Source organism: Cyclopterus lumpus, chromosome 10 (genome assembly GCF_009769545.1).
Source record: "Cyclopterus lumpus isolate fCycLum1 chromosome 10, fCycLum1.pri, whole genome shotgun sequence".
Lineage (NCBI taxonomy): Eukaryota > Metazoa > Chordata > Actinopteri > Perciformes > Cyclopteridae > Cyclopterus > Cyclopterus lumpus.
In genome coordinates, this window is record NC_046975.1 from 20811358 (window position 1) to 20837929 (window position 26572).

A 26572-nucleotide genomic window follows, 5' to 3' on the forward strand; every position below is an offset into this window, starting at 1 on the left:
GGCCATATCCATTGCGTTAGGTAAAGTGTATTCTAAGACTGATTCAACCACGTCACACTGAATGTATTCATGTGTTGAAATAAATGGATGCTTGATAGTTGTGTGAAGGTCAGGGACAGAGGGCGGAGCTAAAGGCCATGGACGAGGGGAAGAGTCAGAGGTCAAATGTAGATGATGAGCTGATGAGAATCCTGGGGCCATTTTTGAGCCACCCAGGGAGGTGATAACCCTTACAGAAGGAAAATTAGAGAAAAATTAGAGAGAAAGGGTACCTGAAAATATTAAGATTCAGCTTACCTGTGATGTAAAAAGACTTTGACTCTAAACCATCGTAGACAGGATCTAGTGCATCGCTTTTTTAGTTTGCTCCATCTTCCTGATTCTGTCCTCATTCATCTGCAGCAAACACTCAGCGTCGGCGTTTATATGGCAGCTGCTCCCTCACATGCCAGGTGAAGCAGTGTCCTTTATAGATGTAACTAATTTTACTCGGACAGGTTCCAAGATCATTAGAACATAGAACCGCAGATCTCAAGTCCGCCTTGGTATTTCCGCGAAAAGGTCAGTGGACGTACAATATGTTTTATTACAAGAGGCAGATGGAATGCGAACACAGTAGCTGTGTGTGATGTATGGGCCGACTTCACCAAATCAATAAGGCTGCAGAATTCTGTATTGTGCTTCGAGGGATGGATTGGAGTGGATTGTGCATAGTGGGATGGGTCGGGGGGGTGTGTGTGTGTGTGTGTGTGTGTGTGTGTGTGTGTGTGTTGGTGCACAGCAACACAACACAGTGCTTCTCTTTCTTAAAAACCTCGTCGGTTTTTCTGATAGGTAATACTAAAAATAATATAGTCAAAGCACTAAATAATTATAGTGTGCAAGATACCAATTAGCCTTTACAGGCTGCTGTAAATTGGGATTTTGTTTAAACCTTTTTTCCAAGTGTAGGTGTTACTTAATTAGACGTTTGTGAATTTTTTTAAATATGCAGTGTTTAAAAGCTCGAATACAGATCAGTGTTTAAAACAGGCCTTGCATGGCTGAACAGGGAATTACTACGCAATTGTTTTCGGCGAGTAGATTACACAAATACACTCACACACCTTTTAGTCACTGGATCTCACTTTGTTTAACAATTGGCTTCATTAGAAGATTTTTAAGAAAGCTAGCTGTGATTATTTACACTCAAATCAAAAACCACACTGCTGTTAGGTTAAAAAAAAAAGGTCGTATTGCCCTTCCATACCTTCGGGGAGATCGTAAGATGTTTTAAAAAAGATTTTTACAAGCTGAGATAACCCTGGTTGGGCATCACTTGGATTATTTATTTTTTTTAATGTGAAAAAAGCTTCTCCAGAGCCACAGATGTTCTATTCATAGGCTGAGCTAAACTGACTTTTATGCATAACACTAGCGGAGCTGTTTTGATGTTAATTATATTGATTTTGAATTCACAGGAGAAATGCTGGCAAGAACTGTACGTTGTTAGTCGCTGCTAAGTGACGCAGTTTCTCAACTTGTGCCAATAACTGGCATATGTGAGCGGTTCAGGCAGCTTCCGAGGCTCTGCGCACAGTCGCTACTTACCCAATCAGCTACTGGTGAAGCGTTCAAAAAGTGCAGAGATAACAACAAAAGGCCGAGCCGAAAGGACAATTGGGACTTTGGGGAAGCTGTTCAACGACAGCATATTGGGCCTATAGTATGGAAAACATTCATCAGACTCCGTTCTTGTGAAAGCCTCCAGGAAACAGGTCAGTGAACAAAGCGAGAGAGGGAGAAAGGGAGGGAGAGAAATAGGGTGGGAGATGGGAGATGGGAGGAGGGGGCGTCAAAAGTTGATAAGAACTGAGCTGTAATGTTCTTCTCGAGACCAGCTGCCGGAAGAGCTGCTCGAAGGCAGACAAAAACACCTCCCAGTGCGCCTCGCCGGCCCGCGGTGACACCTCCCAGAAGTCTTCCCGTCGGCCACTCAAGAGCGTGACTGAGAGCTGTCACCCCAAAGGCTACAGCCTGTAGCGCGTACATGCCGGCCTCACCGGGGAAAGAACTTCACAATGAAGAGATGAGATGTGGAGCAGGAATCTAAACCCATTCGGCTCATTTCTTCGGTCGCTTTCGGAACAGATGACATTTAAAGCCTCAACGCGACATGAAATGACGTGCCGAGGTGAATATTTTCAGCAGAGTAGCGGGGGAACATGGCTGAAATATGTTACCCTGGCAACAGTCTACAGAGGGAATGAAAGCAGAGCATGTTGTTATGGGCTGCAGACAAAGCTCCTCCAAGTTATAAAACACTGCCAGCGCTCTTCAAATTCAATTAGGTTATTGATAGATATGTTGTCCCCCCCTTCCAATAGTTGCAGGTTCCAATTTGGTGAAGCATGTACAGTCTTTTACAAATCAATCCAATCAAAGATCATTTAACCTAAAGAAGTCCTTGGGAATTCATTTGAGAGTTGAACTGTTTTTTTGTTGGTGTGGGGGGGGGGGGGGGGGGGGGGGGGGTATACAAAGTCAAAATCTAGCCGTGCAGCATCTATATCCGTGCCAAATGTGCTCAGGTTGCTCTGACAGAAGGGGTGGTGGCTCGAAGCCGCCTCGCCAACTGGTGACAGATCAGTTTTACATAAAAGTCCCACAGCCCAGAGGTCTTTTCTCTGTGGCGAGAACAGGAGTGTTAAAGAGGGTGAGATATCTAACAGTCAGTTCTGTTCACTGTGACCGGACTGCTGATGATCCTCACCACAGTGACGTGGTCTGTGTGTGTGTGTGTGTGTGTGTGTGTGTGTGTGTGTGTGTGTGTGTGTGTGTGTGTGTGTGTGAGTGTTAAACTGATTCATCGTTTTGCTGATACAGTGGGCCTCTGGTGGTCTTCCATTAAATAGTAGATGTGTGTCCACTGCTAATTCAATGAATGCCCTCTCCGATAATTAGAGCTGAATAAAAGAACTACTGTACAGCCTGCAATTAAACTTTATTGCTCGTTCTAATTTATTAAAAAGGTCTAATGTATGTAAGTTCTCCATAACATTGAGTTACTAGGTCTAAATGTTGTTTCAGATGTTTAACAGAATGAAAGAAATTAAAGCTTAATATCCGACCATAAAAATTATGGTTGGATACCAATCACCTTTAAACATGCATCAAATATGATATAATAATTGCTTTATAATAATTGTCATTGTTATCAAACCCTGGTGAATTCGAGATAATTAAACAAAGCGAATTTGCAAAGAAGTGAACAAAGAAATAAAAAAGCTTGCTAAAAGATCATATCAATTTCTAGTAACTGCCCTACACGTTTCACTCTGATATTAGATATCAGCTGAAGTTAGGTGTTTCATGAGCAGTTGATTAATGCGAGTTTAATCTCTGATCAGTGACCCAGCGGTGATGTAAACAGTGGTGGAGCGGTGGAGATGCCTTCAGTGGCACGATGGTGAAAACGAGGTCAGCTAATTGGGACGGCTAAATATATTTCACAGGGTGCTCCTTCTCCTTTGAAGGTGAAACGCAGATCCAGAGTCACAGCTGGTGATAATGAGGTGATTAGCACCTTTTGATGACCACAGATTGTCTGACGGGTGCTTACATGTCTATGGTACAAGTAACGCACAGGAACTACTAAAGATAATGTTTTTTTCCAGAATCCAAACTTCAGACGAGACAACACAATTAAAACTAACATAACTGTAAATTATAAATATTGTGTTCTGTTAAACGCTGCGGTGCTGTCTGCACTGAGCATATCCTGCACACCCATGGCAAATATCAGGGAAGTCAGTGATTAAAAAAACCAATTTATGTTGCAGTGTTATTTTGCACAGTAACCAATGTATTCCTTTGTCTTGATCTTATTTACCAATCTCAACATAATAACTTCATTAAAAATGTATTTTACTCAATAAATGAATAAACCATTCTCTTAAATTAATAATCATGAATTAGTAAAATAAATGAATGAACCAATAAATGAAAAAGTAAAATGCACAATGCACGATTGCATGATTTTTAGAGCGAAATCATATTCGACTCTCTATTGCAACCAGGTCTTTAAACATATGTGCGGGACATGTTTCTCCGTTGTAGTAAGATAAGTCACTTTACACATTTTTTTTCTGGAAGCCCAACAATCTCACTGAAAACTTCAAAGTACCCAAACCTCACAACAGCAAATTGGGTCCTTCACTTTCAATCAGAGAAACAGTTTCCCCTGTAGTCTGTGTGTGTGGCTTTGTGTTTTGCTACGAAGTGGGGACCTAAGGACGTTTTTACCAACTAAGTGAGGACATCTTTGGAGAGTGAGGACACGTGGCCAGTCCTCACTTTTTCAAAGACCCCGTTTCAGGGTTAAGACATGGTTTTAAGGTCCAGGTTAGAATTATGCGAGTTGTAAGAGTAAACAATTCCACTTGTAGAATATTTTTTCTGGAAGCCCAACAATCTCACTGAAAACTTCAAAGTACCCAAACCTCACAACAGCAAATTGGGTCCTTCACTTTCAATCAGAGAAACAGTTTCCCCTGTAGTCTGTGTGTGTGTGGCTTTGTGTTTTGCTACGAAGTGGGGACCTAAGGACGTTTTTACCAACTAAGTGAGGACATCTTTGGAGAGTGAGGACACGTGGCCAGACCTCACTTTTTCAAAGACCCCGTTTCAGGGTTAAAACATGGTTTTAAGGTCCAGGTTAGAATTATGCGAGTTGTAAGAGTAAACAATTCCACTTGTAGGCAGTGTGGTGATATACATATACATTTGCAACGTTTTGACTTTTTAATACAGTTGAAAGTTCAGGAAACCACCATTGTAGGATCTCAAATTTGTAAAGCTGTTGTTTCAAGCATTTTGGTCTGAAGGCTTTGAGAAAACCAAGAGTCCTACTGAGGCACTTTGTGCTCTAGGTTTCATTAAAAACAAATTCTTAAAGCAGTTTTGCCGATGAATTAATTTTGGCTGCACATCTTTCAATGGAGAATGGTTGACACATGGCTGTCTTCTATTCCATGGTTTTAGAGAGCAATGTTAAAACCTAACATTTAATGACATTTCAGTTGCAGCTGAATGCATGACATACCATAATAACTGACTTATACATTAACCTCATCAAAAGGCTCATGTCCTTTGTCATTACTGATTCACTGATGAAATAATTAAAAACCTTTCAATGGAATTTTTAAACCAACCAGCTCCCACAGCAACAACCAAGCATAAAAATACTGTGTGTTGTGCTCTATGCACTATTGTCTGGAACTACAATGTCAGTATTAGAAGTCCCCAAGTCGACAGTGTTTTTATCTTACTTACACATTCCCAGATTAAGTGAGAACTGCATTTAGTTTTTTTCATTTTATCTTTTTAAACAGAATGATAGAGGAAAGCTGGGTCCATACCACAGCTTACAGACCTGCAGTGAGCAATAATACGATTTGTTTCAACATTTTGCTCTTGGTGACTAATTAGGATGACCTCATCAACACTGTAGGGAAGAACAAAAAATACCCAGTAACTCCTTTTTTTTCCGTGTTCAGAGGAGGATGTGGTCAGATGTGACAGAGGCTTAATAATGGGCTTTTTTCCCCACAATCTTCACTGTTTCTACAATTTGTGCAGAGCTTTTCTTCCTTAATTAAACATTTCTAAATTCCCTATTGAAGAGGCGCCCATAGACGTCTCGCCCGTTAAAAAACCTTCTCGCTCCTCATTCTTTTGCTGTCACGTTTCAATGCCGGCCAAATCCTCTCCGAACAGCCGCTCCATGGAGAAATGGTTAGTTCTGGATGTGAATCACCATATTTGGTAATAAAGTAACATGTTGTCAAACTGTTCGCTCTGGCATAAGCTGCAGCCCAGTCATGGAGGATATCCAGTCTCTAAGCATGAGCTCAGAGACTTTTAATCCTGGGAAAACTCTGCAAGCTCGCTCGGAGTGTGCCAGGAAAGAAGCATGACAATGGACGGACGTGACACGGGGACTGGAGGAAACTCTGCAGCTGTATTAGGTTCAGGGGTTGGAAATGAGGGGTGCTAGAATATATTATTTCTGTTCTATGATGCCATGATGTGTAAGGTTTCTGGTTGGTTTACGTTACAACATGAACACAAACAATTTAATTAACAAAGCATAGCAAGAATAGCGTATATTCCCTTCCTCACTGGCGCTCTTTTTCTCAGTACATTTGGAGGCAAATCAGTCCTTAAAAATGATTCGAAAAAAATATATAACCTAATTAAAATTGTTCACATTTGTAACCCATGAACAGAGTGCCACGGCTTGTTTAACATGTAACCTAACCTCTCCTCTGAGGAATGTTTCATCGCCTTCACTGAATTGTGCAGAATAATTTCAAATTAGATTGCGACTTTGAGTTCTATTAGCTCCCAGTTAGACAAGTGAAATTAGATTAGTGAGGTCTGATCTCTCTGTGGCCACACTGGCGTCTGCTAAATAGATTAGGAACGGTGCCACAGATTGATGGAGGTGGTTGGAGAGTCATGAGCTGTTGGTCCCGGATGACAGTGATGAACATTGTATTGCTGGAGTTGATGGATCGGTAAAGATTTGGGCAGCACGTGGATACTGGCAGTGGGTGAAAGCTGGCCTTGCCCCCGTTTATTTTGGCCCATTCGGGATGAGCTTGGCATGTTTTGGGACTCGGGGGTACAAATACAGCACAGGTTGAAGGAGCTGTTTTTGGGCCACCAGTTTGAATAATATTTAAGAATATTGAGAAATAATGTTTTTTACATTGGTATGGCAAATGGCTTTAAATACCAATGAGCTTCAGCTGCCATCGTCGAAACCGGAGTTACTGGAGTGTTCTAACAAGTGTGCTTTTTTAGTATCTAACCGTTGTTACATGATGTATAAGAGTCATCACATTAAACATAATGTTAAGAACCAAAGTGCACGCTGGAAGTAATACAGTAGCTAACCAAAGGCTTGTCCATTTGAATTTTTATCAAAGAGCCAGACATCTAACCTAGATATTTGTCTTTTTTTAATTGATTTTTACCACCAGAGATGTAGGTCTAAGTGCTCTGTCATCACTTGCCATTGTTTGTGGGAGAAAATTAATTGGACTACTTTAGTAACCCTGGGTGCCTGAAATACCTTCTCCAACTTCAACCTCACAACTCAATTGGCGACATACAGTTTAAGTTTATTTTAAATTCTTCATGATCTAAGTGAGTCTGTCTTGTTCAGCAGAAAAGGAAAAACAAATAAAAATACTCGGGCAGATTGATTCATTCGCCAGAGACACATTTTAATGAGCTGCTGTTCATTTTGACCCAAAACTTCCCTAATGAAGGTGCTCAGTGTTTAAAAGTACAAGAACATGGCTGTAAAGAGTATGTGTGAAACATTAAAGCGGAGAATTTAATAAACCTTCCCTAAACATCCCGTCTTAACATAAAGACGGAAGAGCAAAGCTTCTATGAGACTCTGTTGATAACATTCCTTCATTCCCATGTTGCTAAGCCCACAGCACACACCCTTTATGCTACGCAGCATGTCATCAACGATAGCTGCCAGTGCAGAAGCCGACAGTATTTAAAGCAAGCCAGCTAATTTATAATATATATGGACTCCACTTCCCTTTGTCAGCAAGTCATCCCAATTATATCGTGGCGAGGGAAATGACTCATTAGATTAATTACATTGGAAGACACATATGTAAAAATCAATAAGCCTGATTAACTTACATTTGATCAATACACGTCTACAAGCAACATGCCAATCTGCTGACCCCGGTCAAATGTTTGAGAAACAGGCCTCAATCTCAGGATTACCTTGGCACTTGGTGTTGACGTTGGTCTTCAGTGCACAGTGCCCTTTTCCAGTCCGTGCATAATGGATGTCGGAGGCCAACAAAGGTACTGTGCTGTATGTACCTGAGCATGGGTTATGAATTATTGAACAAAGGTGATTTTGCAGAGACAACAAGAGGAGCTCCCAATACAAATAATCTGACGCGAACACACATTCATCATAAATGCTGGTAGCTTACTCTAAAAGGATCTCAACAACGGGGATTATTTGGCTCTAATGGGCTCTAAAGAAGATGTATGAAGTACTGAATATCATCTACTGAAGCTGTGCACCGTAGCATATCTGCCCTGCAACATATTCTCACAGGAGAAGCCTGAAATGGTTTTCTGCCCTGAGCAGAAATCAAACCGAAGACAGAACCATAGCATATCGTGGTAGAGCATGGATGGATATCTCATATGAAGAATTAATGTGCAGTTTATGTGACTGCTTGACATACTCAACATCTTACTCAACAGCTTACTCCCACTGTATCAAAAAGTCATAGGGCAACTCATAAAACTTTCACATAGTGACTGGCGTACAGTGGATTTTTTACTGTAGAATACAAGCACTCCCATGGCAAAGCTTATGGAAAGCTATCTATAAATCAGCAGAAAGAGAAGCCCTTAATAGGTGAGTGCGGCCCTTATGCGCACTCAAGGATTGTGATAACGGTGTTGGATGTATACAATCTTGTGAATTACGGCGGAGAGCTTTGAAAGCATCGCGAATAAATTTCTGCAATTTGTTTCACAGCGGGAAAGAAAATGTCATCGTTCCGATTCAGGTGACGCACCTTAACAAACCTCTTTCCTCTGCTTCAGTCTGTTCACAGTTCTCAAGAGGAGTGTACGCCATTTTCGGATTCTACGACAAGAAGTCCGTGAACACCATCACGTCATTCTGTGGGACGCTCCACGTCTCCTTCATTACGCCCAGCTTCCCCTTGGATGGAAATCAACAGTTCATCATCCAGATGAGACCCGATATCAAAGGGCCCCTCCTCAGCCTTATCGAGTACTACAAGTGGGAGAAGTTCGCCTACCTCTACGACAGTGATCGAGGTAAGTCACGGACACCATTTCTGAAAGGATCTTTCCAAATCTGACGGTAGTTACCATTAATGTTGGCATCATAACATTGTCATAATCATGACAGTCTAATGAAAAACATATGCAGCTATAGCGACATAAGACAACTCGTCAAACGCTTGTTCGGTGCTTCTAAGCTCCAAACTATGATAGCATAGCATGTCCACTCATTGCAATCATACAATACAGTCTTTTCAACATTAACTTCCAAAATAGATCTACTTAGTTTTTAGGTTTTCTTACTCAACAAAACAACTTTGTTAAGGAGGGTTTCAAAAGTGAATTAGTAAGGCTTAGGAAAATATCGTAAATTGGCTTTAAATAATAGTGGTATGTAACTAAAGTAAAGTCAAAGAAGTGAACTTTAATTTGGTTTCACACAAAAGATGAAGAGCAGTCTCCTAAATGAAAATCACGTGTTCTTTATACTGTGTCACTTCCTCTGACCATTTAATAACGACGCAGATCACTGGAGTGTATTCAATGTGTTGTGAATGAGAACAGCTTCATATTTAGGGCACGCAATTATTTCTACCTTGATTTAAAACTACATTGCCCTTTGAAAAATAAATTGTTCTCATTTTAACGTGGCACCATCCATTGCCCTTTGCTTAAACGTTGTGATTATGTCTCTTAAAAAAAAAAGAAGGTTGCAATGGTTTGACCTCATCCAAAGCCAAAGATTGTATTCAAACTCCTTCAAACACCAGTTATATATCCAAAACACACTGACTGTAAGCATGTAACGCAGCACAGGTAAATCCAGGTAAAGGGCATTCTGGTTTATGACAAAGAGCTTGTCACATACAATCAACTATAGCACCTCCTGTGTTTGGGAGTCTGTTTTACATAATATAAAGGTGAGGGGAGGCCGTCAGGGTCATCTTTGACATACAGTAAAGGCGATGTGCCCTGCGGTTGTGGACTTCCACACTCGTTCTACACAGAAATGTGATTTGTTTGCATTACGTGTTTATGCTATGAACACTTACAACTGAAAAAAAGTCATATCTGCCTTCATAGCTAAAACTGTGTGGCCATTATATTGGTAGACATATGATAATCTATATCAGGACAGTTAGTTGTTGAATATTATTGAGTCAATATCAAATGAGAATATTTAAAAGCAAAACAGGACCAGTCGTTGCTTTCTTTTGATAGTTTTTCTTCATAATTTAAGTACATTATATACATAATACATTTTCTGATTTCTTTTTTGCACTTAGTAGCAACAATAGAAAGTGCCAAAAACTGCCCCAAAAAGAAAGAAAAAAATAATAATAAAGTTGCATGTCTAAAAAAAAAAATAACATTTTGAAGTATGGCTAAATCACAAATGTGTAATGGTCCATAAACAATTTCTGATTTGTATTTTGCGAAAACCAACCGTGGTATTATATGGGATTTGGGGAGATATAGCTTTCCACAATCTCTAACTCAATGTCAAGCATCACCAATCTCCTGGCCTATCAGTTGATTAGTATCTTTATTACACTGATTATTTATCAGTCTGCACATTTAAGTCAACATTTAAAGATTTTAATTGTGCAGTTGTCCCTCTGTGCACCTGTGATAGCGATTCCAGATAAGATCATGGACTGATTTTATGCAACTTGGAAAAGGATCCACCTTCAAAACTGCAATACCCAGACTTACTTCATATTTTAATCAAACCTATTCCATCTCTATTCTTTGATCTCTTTCGTCAGTGATAATTCTTTTCAAATGGAGATTGATGCATGTCTGGAAATGTTAATTTAGCAGATGTTTTGCTGTCTGAATGGTTCTTTACAAGCTTTATCAGTATTTTTCCACCCACATCTCGGTGTCTGAATATCACACACAACATGCTGTGTAAAGTGTAAAGACGCTAATGGTGAAAGGGGGCTAAATAACACACAATTGATCTTGGTACGTTATCTTTGCTGTGTCATGTCACTCATCTCATTGTGTCATCTGTTAATTGTGATTTCGTGACTTGTACCCTTGGAGAACAATGCAGCCTCCGCGTCCAGTTGAAAAAGGAAGTGTCTTCCAAAGATAGTGTTCCATTGTATTTAAATAGCTACTTCAATGAAAGAACATAATTAAAACCTCAGTCATATCCAGTTACTTTGGAATTACACTATCAAGTCTGTTTTTGCTTCTTCTTTCATTCTATTAAGTAATATCCGGCTTTCAGGTTTCACTTCTTAAGCCCTTTTTTAATTATTTTAGAATGAAAATCATTCATTGTTTTTCATTTTCTGCAGACTAAATATAAGTAGTTGTGGGATCCCTTTGCAGGTGTTGAATGATTATTGATGAAACCCCACAGATGGCTTACCAGAAGTGTTACTAATACACAGAATGGCTTACAGTAGTGTTTAGGCTGAAACAGTGTAGTGCCGATGGCTTAGGAGTGCATTTCTGCTCTGTATTCACTTTAACTTATTGTTTGACATCACTTCACATGCTCCGCCTTCACTTGATCGATCTACAGTATCTTCCTTATTTCTTCTCATATTTTTCGACATGATCCTCTTCCTCTTTCCATCCATTGCTAATCTTCCCAGTCAGCCTTTCCCTGACTGACAGCACACCCAAATACTGTCCCTCTCCCAAACCAGCTGTTTTAGTTTGTCCTCATGCTAACGCTAGCTCTGACCCGCCGTCTCTACTGTATGTCCGCTGTGGCCCCAAAGGGCCTGTTGTGCATATTTCATCATTGCATGGCTGTCTAATTAGGTCAGTGTGATCCACTTATTCCCATAGCAACAGAAGTGTGGAGAGAGACACAGAGAGGGAGAAAGAGAGAGAGATTGTAAGTAACTGAGCGAGTCAAAGACGGAGATGAGCCAATGGAGTTGCCACTGGTTATGAAGAATTCTATGAGCGCATTAAGACTGATGGCTGAACCAACACTGCCTTTGTCAGCTGTTGTCACTAAGTCAGTTTAGATAATGGATGTACTGCTTGTGGGCTTTTAGGCAATCTGAGCGTTGTTTTGCATTCCTTTGGCTCACTGAATGCTGACATGTTCTCTTTGATCATTTAGCACTGCCACTTAGAATAATAGCTAATGAAGAAAGAAAGTGATTTCTTTTTTACAATTTGGGTCCTTGGTCTATAAGGAATTGCGTTTGATTCTGCAATTGACAATTTGAGACCCCTCACAGAGATACAATTCAAAACGTTATCTTTGATCAATAACCTCGATCTTTCCCTTACCCTTAACTAATTGTTCAGTTGCCGAGTCAGGCTCTAAACTTAAAGCTGCTTTAATCCAATGCAGTCTCACTGCACTTCGTGAGATAGTCACACAATACATAGTCAATACAATACACAGTACACAATGCGCACGTAGTCACACCAATAAACAGTTGGTTTTGTGTACAGGGACACAAATTGTCTTTTGTTTGTGTGACTTATCGCAATTTATTTATGGGGCAACATTTGGTTACAAAACAAAAGTCATAATTAGGCCACAAAGCTACTTCGTAAAGTTTAGAAAAAAGCCGAGCTTGCGAGTGGGTGGGCCGGCCTTTAACTGTGGCTTTAGCCATTTTTGTGTTTATGCCTTTAGTTTTTGATGTTCCAGCTGAGTCTTGTTTCAGCATCTTATCTGTACTCATCCCAAAAGCCAGGTACAGCCAGGAGCTTGCCCTGTGGTTATGGCTACAGTTGGCTCACGGCCTTTCAGCAAAGTGGAATATTTACTGTAACAGCAAAAAGATCAAAAACAAAATGGAGCCAGAAAAAGAGTGAATACTGAATACTGTTTGCAAAAATGCCATATCAACTTAAAAGATTATAATATATTGATGTTTTTGCAGATTGTCTCCATTGCAGCCAAGTGGCTAAAAAAAATAATCTGGTGTTTTGCAGAGTTTCTGGTTATAACAATAGGGTTGTACATGATTATGATGACATTTTACTGACCTAAATAGGTTAATCTTGCGGTATTTTTTGACTTTAGGTGACAATGTATGTATCCATTTGCATGTTTGGATTGTTTTAATTAATATTTTTCACAATACTTGGAACCTGTTAAAATACCATTTTCAAAAAGTAAATTAGCATAAGCATATTCAAGTTCCTACTTTAACGACAGCATTACTGCCAAACTACTAGCTACACACACTTACTAGTTGATTTATATGTGGTGCTTTAATTGGTATTATTCAGAACGTGGAAATGTACTGTATACCTGGGGAATGAGGACCAACCTTTACTGTGGATGAGTGAAGAAACAATAGTTTGAAGCAAAGAGATTGCAGCTCCTAGGAAGCTGGTATTGAAATGCTTTCCTATATGCATTATGTATGAGCCTTTACTTGCCTCATTTGAATAGTTTTCCATCATATTTTAGCATATGATACAGTCGCATACATCCGCTCATCGAAATGTTGTGTTTATCATGGAGTATGAAGTTAAGCCTTTACAGTCGAGGCTGCATGTGTGATCACTAGGAAAATAAATAATGGTTTACTGTTACTCCACCGTCACAGATTATCTCTATGCTTTATCACATGTTGTATTCTAGTTCATTTCTCCCCTGACCTTTTAGATTCAGTGCAACTTAGTGGCACATGTGAGGTCACATCAGCCTGTTTAAATGGATGGCATGATGTTGGCTGCAAGTCAAGACACAACATATGTCTCATTCTAAAGAGGAGCAATAACAAACCGTCCTAATCCAAGGGGGAATATGCTGCATACAGCAGTCTTTGAACCGCAGAGGAAACCAGCGAAGCCAAGTCTCCGCTTGAGTTCTGTATTTAGAGGAGCAACAAAGGTATATATTATTTATTATTACATCACAACGTTCAGTGTACAGATGGACGGATACTATTTAGAATAAACTGATGAGAGGAATCCAAAACATTTGAATTGTATAAGCAATGGTCTAGTGGGTTAGTGGCCTTTTGATTGTTGTGGGGCTATTAACTCAGTGGTAAAGACCATTGTTGTTGGAAATTAAACTGAGAATACAACTCACCCCACTCCAGTCTACTTTTACATGGGCAGCAATGTATAACTACTTGTTTCAGTTACTAATCCTATTTAATACTTTATTACGGGGGGCAACCTGTTTACAATGATCATATCTTAGCTACTCGGCTAAGAACACACATGCTATGCTAAGCTATGCTATGTTGTGCAATGCTATGCATGTTCTTACCTGGCTAGCTTGCCACTAGTACAACTTAAGGATCAATACTCGGGTTAAGTTCAGAGTTGAAGGCTGTGTGAACCATGAAGCTTCACTATGAGGAAAGGACTCCTGGAGGGCTGTGTAGGGCTGAGTCAATTTTTGCATATGTTAAGTGTTTTGGAAATCACATTTGGCAGAGCTGGACTGAGTAACGCAAGTAATGTAACACATGATGCATACAAATAATATTGCTAATGACTAATTAATAAAATAATGACTTTTCCAGACACAAAACAAGTAATTTGTTCAACACCGAAGGCCTTTTACCAAATGTAAAATGACAGTTAACATCGTCATTTAGTTTTTATAGTGTGCTCGTGGCTATTTTCACTTCTGGTTAGGTCTATTTCACCAATGGGATTCAACTGAAGAAAAAACTGTTTATACAGTTACCTTGTGCCCTTATTTAGAATAATGTTTACACTCTGTTTTAGATGTCTAGTTATCCAGTTTTAAGGAACACCTGCCTGACAAACAGAGATAAACATGTTCTGTAACGATTATATATAAGTGAGGTGGTTAGTAAATAATAATGCACGCAACGCAAGACAAAGAATGCGGCTCACAGGAATTTCTCTCTGCAGCATGCATTTTAATAATCTCTTTAGATAATTCTTTAGACCTCATGATGTAAACAGAATAACAAAAATCAATGTATATACATATATATGTTGGCCAATACAGATTTCCTTGAATCAAACTGTGTTGGCACTCCCTTTTCAACCTTTTTAACCTTACTCTCTTGCTGTGAGCAGAAGAAGCTGTAGTTTTGTGACAGCTAAAATGGGTTGCCTTTCAGCTATGAGTATTAATTTACAACAGTGATGAGGCTGCTATATAAGAGCGAATCGAGTATAATAAGCAATTTACAATATTTAGACATACTGACATGATTCAAGGATGACCTTACACTCTCATCGAGGCATACTGGTCAAAGACACTAATCAAGTAAATTATCATTTAACCTTAACCGCCATCAATGTAGAATCAACCTTTCCGCTTACATTTTGCTTACGTCCTTGATGCATCTTCTCTGTAAATCGCTCTAAATTCTAATTTTCTCATTTAATAAGCATTGATGAAACAGTCAAATTGAACCACGCTATAATGACCTTACTGTAATTATGATTTATAGTTAATTCAGATAAAACTACGAGCCCCCATTTTCCTCCCAACCATCATAAAACCATTGCTGCATTGCATTAAATTGATTATAACTATAACAAGGAAATGCTCAAACTTCTCTCAAACGGCCCTCTGCCGACCATGGATCAATATCAGAGCAATATTCAGCTGTGCAATAGAGAGGGTGTTACAAATATACTGTAAGTTCAAACAGAGACTGTAGTCTTTGCCTTTAAAAGACTTTGCTTCAGGTTGATGGAAATGTCCTCCATGTAATTGAAATGAAAACTACAGCATGTTCTTAAATATATCATTTTTAGAGTAAAGAATGAAACACAGTGAGTGCATAAGATGGTATTAATGTAAAGATTGTTTAATCAACACTCACCCACTTCAAGCTCAGTGCTTCGACACATGCAATATGTTTTACTGGTGGGAAGCCAGTGATGGATTAGGGAGGGAGGGATGAGAACGCCACACGCGTGTCTACACCTTCCCTAAAGGCCACGGGAAGGGTGGGGAAAGGGAATGGGCAGATGGCAGTCCATTGTTGACTTAGTAAAACAACAGACCTCAAGACAATCTCCATTAAAAGGTCTGTTTACTCGCTTGGACTGGAGCTTTCTGCCATAGTATACACTCTATATCTGCAGAGGACGTTTGCTCAGTTGTTATGGAAACGGATGTTCAAACCCTCTATAGTTCTGACACCCATTTTTTGGTATATGTTCAAGACCGCTGATAATGCAATTTCAGTCGGCTGATAACATTCAAAGCAGATCATGAGCACTTTTCAGGACTTCTCCTCTATGTTGGTTTGAAACATTGAGCTTAACAGTTCATACTTGACTTCGTATGCAGGGAATGTCTTATGAATAACGAGAAGTGATGAAAATAATGAAAGCATTATGGAAGGTTTGAACACTGATAGCTACACTGAGGCATTGTGATAAGGGCTGTGTGATATGGTGAAAAGCTTAAGTGGACCGTGACTAGAGATTGTTTTATCAACGGCATTCAAGTACTGTATATAGAAGAAGTATACAAAGAAATTGTATTCAAACATAAATAAGCAATATAAAACTTCTGGTATTGGTCCATTCTAGTGTATTGTAACACCCACTTTCCTCCCACATGTTATTCAGGTTTATGCTAGAACACCTGTGAGTCATCCAGATGAGCTCTTTACATAAAGCATTCTCTAGTAAACATCCAAAGGGTTTGAATAAGCAGACAGTCAATAGTCAATTAAAGAACTATGTTTACCCATGCTTTTGAATAAGTCTTGTCTGACACATCATTTGTTTTGAGTTTATTTTCACATATTTTCTTGCTCCACCATCGGTGTTTGTGCTCCATTGCCACGACTTTCCTTCTTTGTGGCCACTTCTAAAGCGTGTATGACTATGCCCTTACAATAAGACACACACACACAATTATATACAACCCCCCAAAAAGTTGATTTCAAGGAAAGGGCAACAACGAAGAAACATGAATACTGTACAGTAAAAGTAAATATGAAAACCTTTTTTAGTCCTACCTTCCCAATGCGATGGTTGTTGGTTCCATTTGTAAAACGATGCCTCTAAAATCGAGAGTTCTCCAAAAGTCTTCAGTACCAAAGCATACAACGGATAAACCAGTCAGACAGAAAGTATGATTAATGTTATAACTCCACTTTCCATCCTCAGGTCTAACCACGCTGCAGGTTGTTCTGGACACAGCAGCAGAGAGGAAGTGGCATGTGACAGCGATCAACGTGGGCAACCTGAAAGACGAGAGGAAGGACGAGGCCTACCGCACTCTGTTCCAAGATTTGGAGAACAAACAACAGAGGAGGGTGATCCTGGACTGTGAACAGGACAAAGTCAAAGACATCATGGAGCAGGTAAAGAGTACAGTTTTGTTTTTTGTAGAGTTTTCTCAACGTGAAATTTAACAATGTTAGCACGGGGGTTTTGGTGTTGTTGTGTTGTCTTTCTTTGATATGTCAGTCAGTGAAGCAGTTCTGTATTTCCCTGCTGACGCCAGACTTTCAAGCAAGTTAGGTTTACTGCGATTAGGAAATGCTCCTACCTGTTTTCAGCTGTTGGAACAAATAATGCACTAACTGCCGGAGTCTGCTGTCAGGAGACAGACTGCTGTGGGTAGCTTAGGTTCAGTTTGTCTTTTTTAAATATTCCACATTCATGTGGCTTCTAGAATTAGCATGTGAATTAAAGTGAACTGGATGAGGCAGGCTTCTGGTTTGATGCAACTCAAGAAAGCTTAAGGAAGATCCTGTCTTGAATATCAGAGAAATAGACGGAGACAATGGAGGGAACAGTTGTTGTTCACATGCTGCCTTTTGACTGCTTTAAGAGTATTATGACAATCTCTCAGCATCTCACTTTTTTGGGGGATTTTGGTTCAATTTACACTGCTAACACTGCTAAGTTCTCTGGTTGGGTTGTTCCTGATATGTATTGAGTGGTTACAAATATATATATATTTACCTCATTACCCAAGATATCAGAATGCAAACAATTACCATTTCATTGGTGTTTTCCAAATATATTTCTTCCTTTTAGTTTTTGCCATCAATTTTTATTTGTATTTTCAGTGTTGCACAATAAAAATTTAATTCAGGACTCAACTAAAAGTGAGACCATGCGACTATTGTTAAATAGTGGTCACGGTGGAAATGTATAGGATATTAGAGAATAGTGGAGAGGAGTCATGCAGTCAAATAACTGACTCAATAATGATTCATCGAACAGAAGTATGCTAACAATAGCTACATTAGCAACTATAATCTACTGGTCTTACCAGACCAAGCAAACTTAAAAACACACAACTTAGTCAAACCCATAGCCAAACCAAACCAAGACCCTTTAACTACTAACTAAAAGAAAATAAAGCTTGGTTTTCACAATTAAGCATATATGTCTTCTTTGTATCTGCTCACGATCATCAAAAAACAATCTAAATATCTCATTATGTGAAAATACACTATAATTAAGAACTGTTAATAACACTCAAAAATGATCTGCAGTATTTTTTTTTCATTAGAATTAATTCAGCAAAAAGAAAAGTCCTTTAATTTCTCCTGCAGGACAAAAGTGTTTTTCAGCCAAAAAGCAACAACAACAACATTGTCACATGGGCCCAGCTGATGTGGAAAGGCACCATAACAATTGCACTAATTGTTCATTTAGGCTGTAAACAAAACTGCAATTAAAGGCAAAACAGATGCACATTAACACGTTATATTTACTTTCCTTTTTACCCAGGAGAGAGGCTTATCGATTAGCATTTAAAGCATGCCAACGTCTGTTTAACCGAATGCTGAATTAAATCAATGCCTGCAGACTCGGTGCCTGTTTATCTGGGAAAAACAGAATCCGTTCAGGTGGAAGTTTTTTGCTTCATGTCAAAGACATTTACGTGGGAGATACAAGACGTTATTATTCAAATCTGCTTCAAGTAGCGGCCCTGACAAACGGAGATGCCAGTCAAGCAGTGGGATTAGTTTTAGGTGTGTCATTTATAAGAGGTACAGAAATGCTACATAGCTGAGATATTTCTGTTATGTTCTGCTTTTCTGCTCCACTGATAAGGAAAGTGTATTTGCAATTGGATATCTCTGTCTAGCAGTGTTTGTGACTGTGAACCCAACGCTATTTCTTCATTCAGTGATAATAGCCAGGATTGTCAGCCATGTTGGTGTTGGTAGTGACAAATTACAATGTCTGAATGTAATGCTCGATTTGTATTCATTACATTCATGATTGCTTTATCACTGGTTATCAGACTCTTGGTCCATTAAATAATTGCAATGAACATTTTCCAAAATGATAATGATAACAGATGCAGCTTTGAAATGGCTATTAATCATATGAGCCTCGAAGAACTTCTTTCAAAAATATATAATGCTATCTTGTTTGCCTGAGACTTGATTAATTATTCCAGTGGGAGTTTATACTTTGTGTGTGTCCTAACCCTACAGGTCATCACAATTGGCAGACATGTTAAAGGTTACCACTACATCATTGCAAATCTGGTAAGGTGACATAACTTCTAAATGTGTTCAATGATTCTGTCATGTTTCCAAAAATGCTTCTTATAGAAAAAAAAACATCTCTCAATTAACTTTTTTTCAGGGATTCATTGATGGGGATCTAACCAAAATCCAGTATGGCGGTGCCAACGTGTCAGGATTTCAGATTGTTGATTTTGAGGATCCTTTGGTGGCCAAGTTTGACCAGAGATGGGAGGCCCTCGAAGAAAAGGAGTACCCTGGTGCCGACAGCAAGATAAAGGTGAATTTTCTTTCTATTCTTCTTTTTATTTGCGTGCTGAGATTGTTGAGTGAAAATATCTTTGTCTCATTTGCTCTAATGTAAGTACAAATATTCTATTTCCATCACTATGACCCAACTATAAAGCCTATAAAGCTGTAAAGCTCTAAAGATTATTATGCATTGTTACACTTACACATACATTTTCCCATGAGTGTTGGCATGTTTAATACAATTGTTATAATTTAATTTGCATGCAATGTAAATTAAATCACAATGGTATGATAGTTCTTTTAATATAACTAATATAGTACAAGCTCTCTCTCTCGCCTCCCACTCTTTGTCTCGAAACCACACACTGTAAACTTTCACATTGAGTCTGTCTGCAAAATTGTCAAAGTTCAAGATCTGTTTTATAGCCACACAGTTATAGGCTGCTGCAAGTGATTCAAGCCTGGGTGAAAAATGAACTGTGATATTTACAACGCAAAAACAAATTAGTGCAGCGAGGACCATAAATACAGCAACAACAACAACAAAAAACCACTAATATGCCCTCTAATTAGGATATTTTAAAAGGGGTTCATGTTGGTCCTCACTGGTTGGGTGAATTTAATGGCAGAACTTGGAGTTAACTAATTATTCAAACCCTAAAAAATTGATACGGCAAGTTTGTGTTCAAGATTCATGGTAACACGTCCTATGTAGTTTGCCTCAACACATTGAAGAATAATATTTAGATGCATAGATGCAGTTGAGAGAAGTCATAAAGCCATCTGCAGCGAAGTGTCTCATTCCTGATAATTGAGACCCCACTGATTTGGTCTTTTTGCCCACATAGAATGAAGTTGCCCAGCCATAAGATAAGATAAGATAAAATAATTTATTAATCCCTCAGTGGGGAAATTACAGGATTAAGGCAGCATTGCTCACAGTAATAAGTAAAAAAAACACAACAAATACAATAAAATAACTATGTCCTGAAGGCTCTCACCCAACACCAGTGTTAGATATTTTGCTTCTCATCTCTCTGGTGTCCTTTGGTATTAAGCAACCTTTGACCAGTTTGCACTGGTAAACATGAGACTGCAGTTTACTGACATCCGTTTGGTGATTTCTCGCTCTTAATGTTCCAATATTTAACTCAGTCACTGCTTTAAAAAAAAGAAAAGAAAATAGTTACATTTTGAAAGGATGACACTGAAAATAAATCCCAGAAGGCCAAAACCAATTACATGTGCTTTCGATTTGAGCAAATGTGACTAAATCTGGAGTAAAATGTTTTGTTATTTGTTATTGACTAGTTTCAGTTGGAGATCTTTTGTATATTTATGGTCACAGGACACGTTCAGTAGGATAGGAGAGAGTCTTTCTTCATGGCTTGGAGTCAGGGCTAGGCCGAGGGACTCATACATCTCTCACAACCTCATTCCCAACGTCTTTTCCCATTGCTCTGCTCTAGTACACATCAGCGTTGACCTACGACGCCGTGCAGGTGATGACGGAGGCCTTCCGCTACCTGCACAAACAGCGCATCGACTTCACCAGGAGAGCCAACAACGGCGACTGCCTGGCCAATCCTGCCGTTCCGTGGGCTCAGGGAGTGGAGATCGAACGCGCGCTGAAACAGGTAACACGTTACACATACGCACACGTCCTTTTGTTGGTGAAGCCTTGTTGCCGTGGTAACAGCAGATCTCCCTCAGCAAATGCACAAAACACCCACAGAAAGTACTTGAAAGAGTGACGGTTTTCACCATGCTCAGATTCGCTGACAGCTATTCTTCAGAAGATACACAGAGGTCTACCCACAGACTCTCCTCTGAGCTATGAATCAAGATTAGCTTCAATCCTGCTGAGAGATATATAATTACAACATTCAGGGGAAAAGTACCAGTCAAATACATAAAATATATTTTATGAAGAAAATATTCCTTTGATGTTGCACCAATGGTTCGGGGTCATCATTGGATTTTGATAAGAGCATCAACTAACAAAATTACTTTCCCATACAACTAAACTGCTCTCAAATACAATTCAAGGGAAACTGTTTAGATAGGCAACAAATCTACTTGGTTTGATGTAGTAAATACGTGATGGTTTGCCTTAAAATCACTAGGAAATTGAAACAAACAAAAATGAGAGGTTATGTTTTTTGGCAACAAAACTACTGCTTGGTTAGGTTTGTGCAATAAAAGTACGTAGTTCATATGGGACACCAACCGTCTCCCGGGCAATGCCTTGGGTTTTTTGATCCATCCACCAACCTGAAGACCTCATTTAAATGTATTTGCGTTACATCAAAAGCAAACATAATCCACGATTACAAACGTAATCCACGATTACAATTCAAAATGCAGTTTTGTTGAACGTGAAAGTCATTCGTAGGAGACACGCCTGAAGTGACAGGATCAAAGTGTTTTTTGTATCTGTATCTCTATCACTCTAACCTGGGGAAAGTCCCTGCTGTCTCCTTATTGGCCAAGTGGGACCGTCGAGATGATCGCCCACAACCAAACTGTATCTAGGGTGAGATTCTTGCCAGAATTGATCAGAACTTGGCTTTGATGCCTTTGCCTGCTAGACAGGAAGTCTGGATATGGATGTAAAAGGTGAAGAATAGCAGTTTTAACCCACCCCAACGGTACAAGAGAGAGGGCACAGGGGCACAGAGGCGGTATCAATCATATATAGATATTAAGTCCATATATTATGCTCATGTGTTATGAGAAATTAAATTCATTCAACACGGTTTTGAGCCTTCAATGATACACCCAGAGCGTTTTGTAAGAACACTGCATTGGAACACAACCGATTCAACAAGGAAACTCCACAGGATACCTGTAAGCCTTCTTCTGGTCCTTCCTGTCTGGGCCTATTTGTTGTTATGAGATGAGACGGAAAATATGTTCCAAGTGTCTCAACACACTCGTGTATTTCTGCTGCTTTGTAGCCGGGCATGAAACACCATTTGAAGTCATTTGGCACTAAGGCTGCATTCACATCAAATCAGGCGTTGTGGCAAAATATAGCGCAGGATTGTGTCAAAGTCTCACTCGGTGGCCCATTAACGCCAATCTACTGCACAACAATTAACGTCTTCTGTTTCCTCATGGCTGGGTTGTACAGATTTGGATCGTCGGTTACGCAGCCAACTCAGCGATGACGTACGGTTGCATTTCTCCAAAAGTTTATTCTGTTTCAACTTTCTGCTGTAGGCGACAGCATATTTTTTTAAAATATTTTCATTCAGATTATTGGTAGGACTGGCATTTTTTCTGAAATGCCAGGTTTAGCGTAGCCTAACTTTGTAGAAGAGGAGAGAATAACCAACCACACTATTCCTCTTGGACAATAGGAAGAGTGCAAAGACTTCTCCCAAGCCTGTATGTCTCCATCCACTTTAATTCACTTCCAACTAATTGTTTCAAGAAGAATGCAGTATGATGAATTATGCAAAACACAAAGAGCTGTGTTTGTGCGACAGAGCAGTCGTTGTGTGCATGCCGTGTCAGCCAGGTTGCAGATGTCATGTTGTAAAGGTTTTATTTTATGTCTCTAAGGTTCGTGTGGAAGGCCTGACAGGAAACATCCAGTTCGATCAGCATGGCAAGCGAGTCAACTACTCAGTGAACATCATGGAATTAAAGACCACCGGCCCCGTAAAGGTCGGCATCTAGATTTTTTTTTTTCATCTTGTGGATGGTTTTTAATTTGAGGTTCAGATTATGTAAAGCAGCACTCTTACAGTAGCTCTCAAGGTTAATCGAACACATGTTTTATTGATGTTATTGTTCTTCCTCCGAACAGATTGGATACTGGAATGAAGTTGACAAAATGGCTGTCACCAAATCGGATGTCTTTCCAAATGACACGACAGGAATGGAAAACAAAACAGTTATTGTCACCACCATCTTGGTAAATATCAGAACATACGATTGTATAACTTAGTGAAAGCTTCTTTAATTGTCTTTTCAGTGTCTCCCTTCTGGTGTTAAGTAGCTCGGGAAACAGTTGGACAATATATTTGATTTTGACTGAATTTGGCTATATGATTGAGGTATTTTAAATCTCACATTTCCCTACGTGTGTTGGGAAATGTTAGTAGAAATAACTAGACTCTGTATTATGTTCTCATAATTACATATCTGCCTGTCCTTAAAACCCTTGTTTTTGAAGCTGCTTTTAACATGGCAATTTCCAACCTCTTGTGTTGACCACTGTTTTTGTTTCTGTCCTCCAGGAAGCTCCGTATGTAATGCTGAAAAAGAACTCTGACCTATTTGTGGACAACGAGCGTTACGAGGGTTACTGTGTGGATCTGGCTGCGGAGATAGCGAAGCACTGCGGCTTCAAATATCAACTGAAGATAGTGGGGGATGGGAAATATGGAGCCAGAGATGCAGAGACCAAAATCTGGAATGGGATGGTTGGAGAGTTGGTGTACGGGGTGAGTGGTCTTTATCGAGAGGTAACATAATTAATCTTTCTTTTAATACCGCATGCAACTTATTCTGGTTATTTTGCCCTTCGGTTTGATAGAAAGCAGACATTGCAGTGGCTCCTCTGACCATCACGTTGGTCCGAGAGGAGGTGATTGACTTCTCCAAACCCTTCATGTCTCTGGGAATCTCCATCATGATAAAGAAGCCTCAGAAATCCAAACCAGGAGTCTTCTCTTTCCTGGACCCTCTGGCCTACGAGATCTGGATGTGTATCGTTTTTGCCTACATCGGTGTCAGCGTGGTGCTGTTCCTCGTCAGCCGCTTCAGCCCGTATGAGTGGCACACTGAGGAATATGAGGACGGGCAGATCCAGACCAATGAGTCGACTAATGAGTTTGGCATATTCAACAGTCTCTGGTTCTCCCTTGGAGCCTTCATGCGCCAAGGCTGTGACATCTCACCTAGGTAGGTCGCAAACATCCTCGACTGGCATGTTATTCTCTGTTTAATTAACCAAAAAAAGACTTGGAATATAAGGGTGCTTTATCATGTTACACAGCAACTGCTCACATTATTGGCAACTGTAATCTTGCTAATTGCAAGTCAACAAAGTATCAGTATCTTTGTAATACATATTATAATCAATAGGCAAGGAGGTTGATTCACTTTGACAGTTCACTCACATTTCTGTCTACGCCAACAGGTCTAATTTTCAATTACTTCATCTAGTCAACGACAATCATAAATACTCTCAAATGACTCCTTTACAAGCTACGTTTAGCGTAATCAAATGCTAATTAGCATATCCTACTAAAATGCTAAATTTAAGCATATTATTAAGATAAAGCATATTATTAAGATACAAGTTACATGCAGAACCTCTCCATGGTGACACCCAGTAGTGTTCATCATACATGTTGACATTCTAGCTGAAAGTTAACACGGTACTATGAACACATTGTCATGTAGCTTTGCTAATGCACATCAAATAAACTCTTTTTGATTCTGCTGACAATTACGTGTTTTCTGCCGCAACACAAAGACAAACGTCCTTCTCATTTTTGGCTTATCTTATCTTTAGATTGACTCTTTTCATTTTATTTTTTTATCTTCTTCATACACATCCTGTAGGTCGCGGTTGTACAAAGCGTACATACGTTAAGAGAGTTGCGGTATAATGGTGCTTCTTCTTTGAATTTAGTGTCAGATAAACTTTTGTACATGAAGATGTAATAACTTGTGAGAGCAGGCCCTTGTAAGTAAGGTTTGAGTCATGTATTCCACGGAGAAGAAAGATGATTCAACGTGTCTTCTACATCTCATCCCGGTGATATGAGAGATGTCAGCATGACTCCGAATCAGGAGACAGTGTTATATAGTGCTATGTAATGTTAGTTTATTTCTTCAACTGAAGTAAGGCTGTCCTCCTTTGTTTAATATACATATATCTCATTGAGCTTAGAGGCATGTTATTCTTACCCTAGACAGAACTTAAACATATTACTTTAACATATATTTAGTATTATCGCACACTGTAATGATTGAATCATCTTCACAAGTCTTGGTCCTACCAGTGCTGAGTAGAACAGTTTCTGGAGATTGATTTTTGTTTTTGAATGCATTTTTTACAGTCGGCAGGGTTATGACAAATCAAGCATCTGATCACTGCGATGAAATGTTTTGAAGTGTTCATTGAAGGAAAGTGTATCTCAATGATCTCAAATCAAAATAATTTGGCTTAAATCAATTTTGGCTTCATTTGTAGGCTTTTCAAAACCGTTTTCGTTAAAATAATAGCAATAATCTGACAACATAAAAGGTATTTTCTGGTAATTCTCGGATTATCATTACACTTGCTTCAAAATAGCCTTTAGGAAAAGTGTTTTAACAAACCTGAAACTTCTGTGGGCTCAGGTCCACTCACTGACTACAAGTTGCAGAATATTTTGTTAATACTTGATGATTTGATGAACAGACAGTGTCAAGTTGTGTTGAGCGATAACAAACACAAATGAATATTTCTTCATTTTTTTTGTCTTTTCCGATAGATCTCTCTCTGGACGCATTGTTGGTGGCGTTTGGTGGTTTTTCACTTTAATCATCATCTCCTCCTACACCGCTAACCTGGCTGCTTTCCTAACTGTCGAGAGGATGGTCTCTCCCATTGAGAGTGCAGAAGACCTGGCAAAACAGAGTGAGATAGCCTATGGGACTCTGGATTCCGGCTCTACTAAAGAGTTTTTCAGGGTGAGAGACACTATCTTTGTATTCTATACCTCTGGAAACAAGTAGCTCAAATGCAATTTACTTAATTTCTCGATGAACCATGCTTCTCTGCTGAGAATTCAACTTGGTGCAAAAAAAAAATTAGGTGGTAGTGGTAACATTTTGTCCTGAGAAATACATATAATAATAGTAATTCTATGCTTTAAAGCAGTACAAATCATGGAAGCAGCACATACAATTTGGAGGATGAAATAATGACACCTTTAACACATTAAAATCTGTGTATGAAAGTCTCAACGTACCTCAAATTGCTGTTTGAGGGCCCTCTCCTCTTAAATGATGTGAGTAATGCAGCCTCTGGAGGCTTCGAGTGATCGGATCTCAAT

General features: G+C 39.3%; 1 protein-coding gene across 2 annotated transcripts in view; it reads left to right on the forward strand.

The window, feature by feature from the left end:
* Positions 1–26572, forward strand: part of gria2b (glutamate receptor, ionotropic, AMPA 2b) — a 46628-nt gene that overhangs the window by 13898 nt on the left and 6158 nt on the right. For both annotated transcript variants that reach the window (XM_034543098.1, XM_034543097.1), the window contains exons 3-12: positions 8647–8886; positions 16927–17123; positions 19224–19277; positions 19378–19536; positions 20978–21145; positions 23079–23183; positions 23326–23433; positions 23759–23965; positions 24058–24425; positions 26009–26207. In XM_034543098.1, coding sequence (XP_034398989.1) covers positions 8647–8886; positions 16927–17123; positions 19224–19277; positions 19378–19536; positions 20978–21145; positions 23079–23183; positions 23326–23433; positions 23759–23965; positions 24058–24425; positions 26009–26207 — 1805 coding nt within the window. The remainder of the gene's footprint in view (positions 1–8646; positions 8887–16926; positions 17124–19223; positions 19278–19377; positions 19537–20977; positions 21146–23078; positions 23184–23325; positions 23434–23758; positions 23966–24057; positions 24426–26008; positions 26208–26572) is intronic.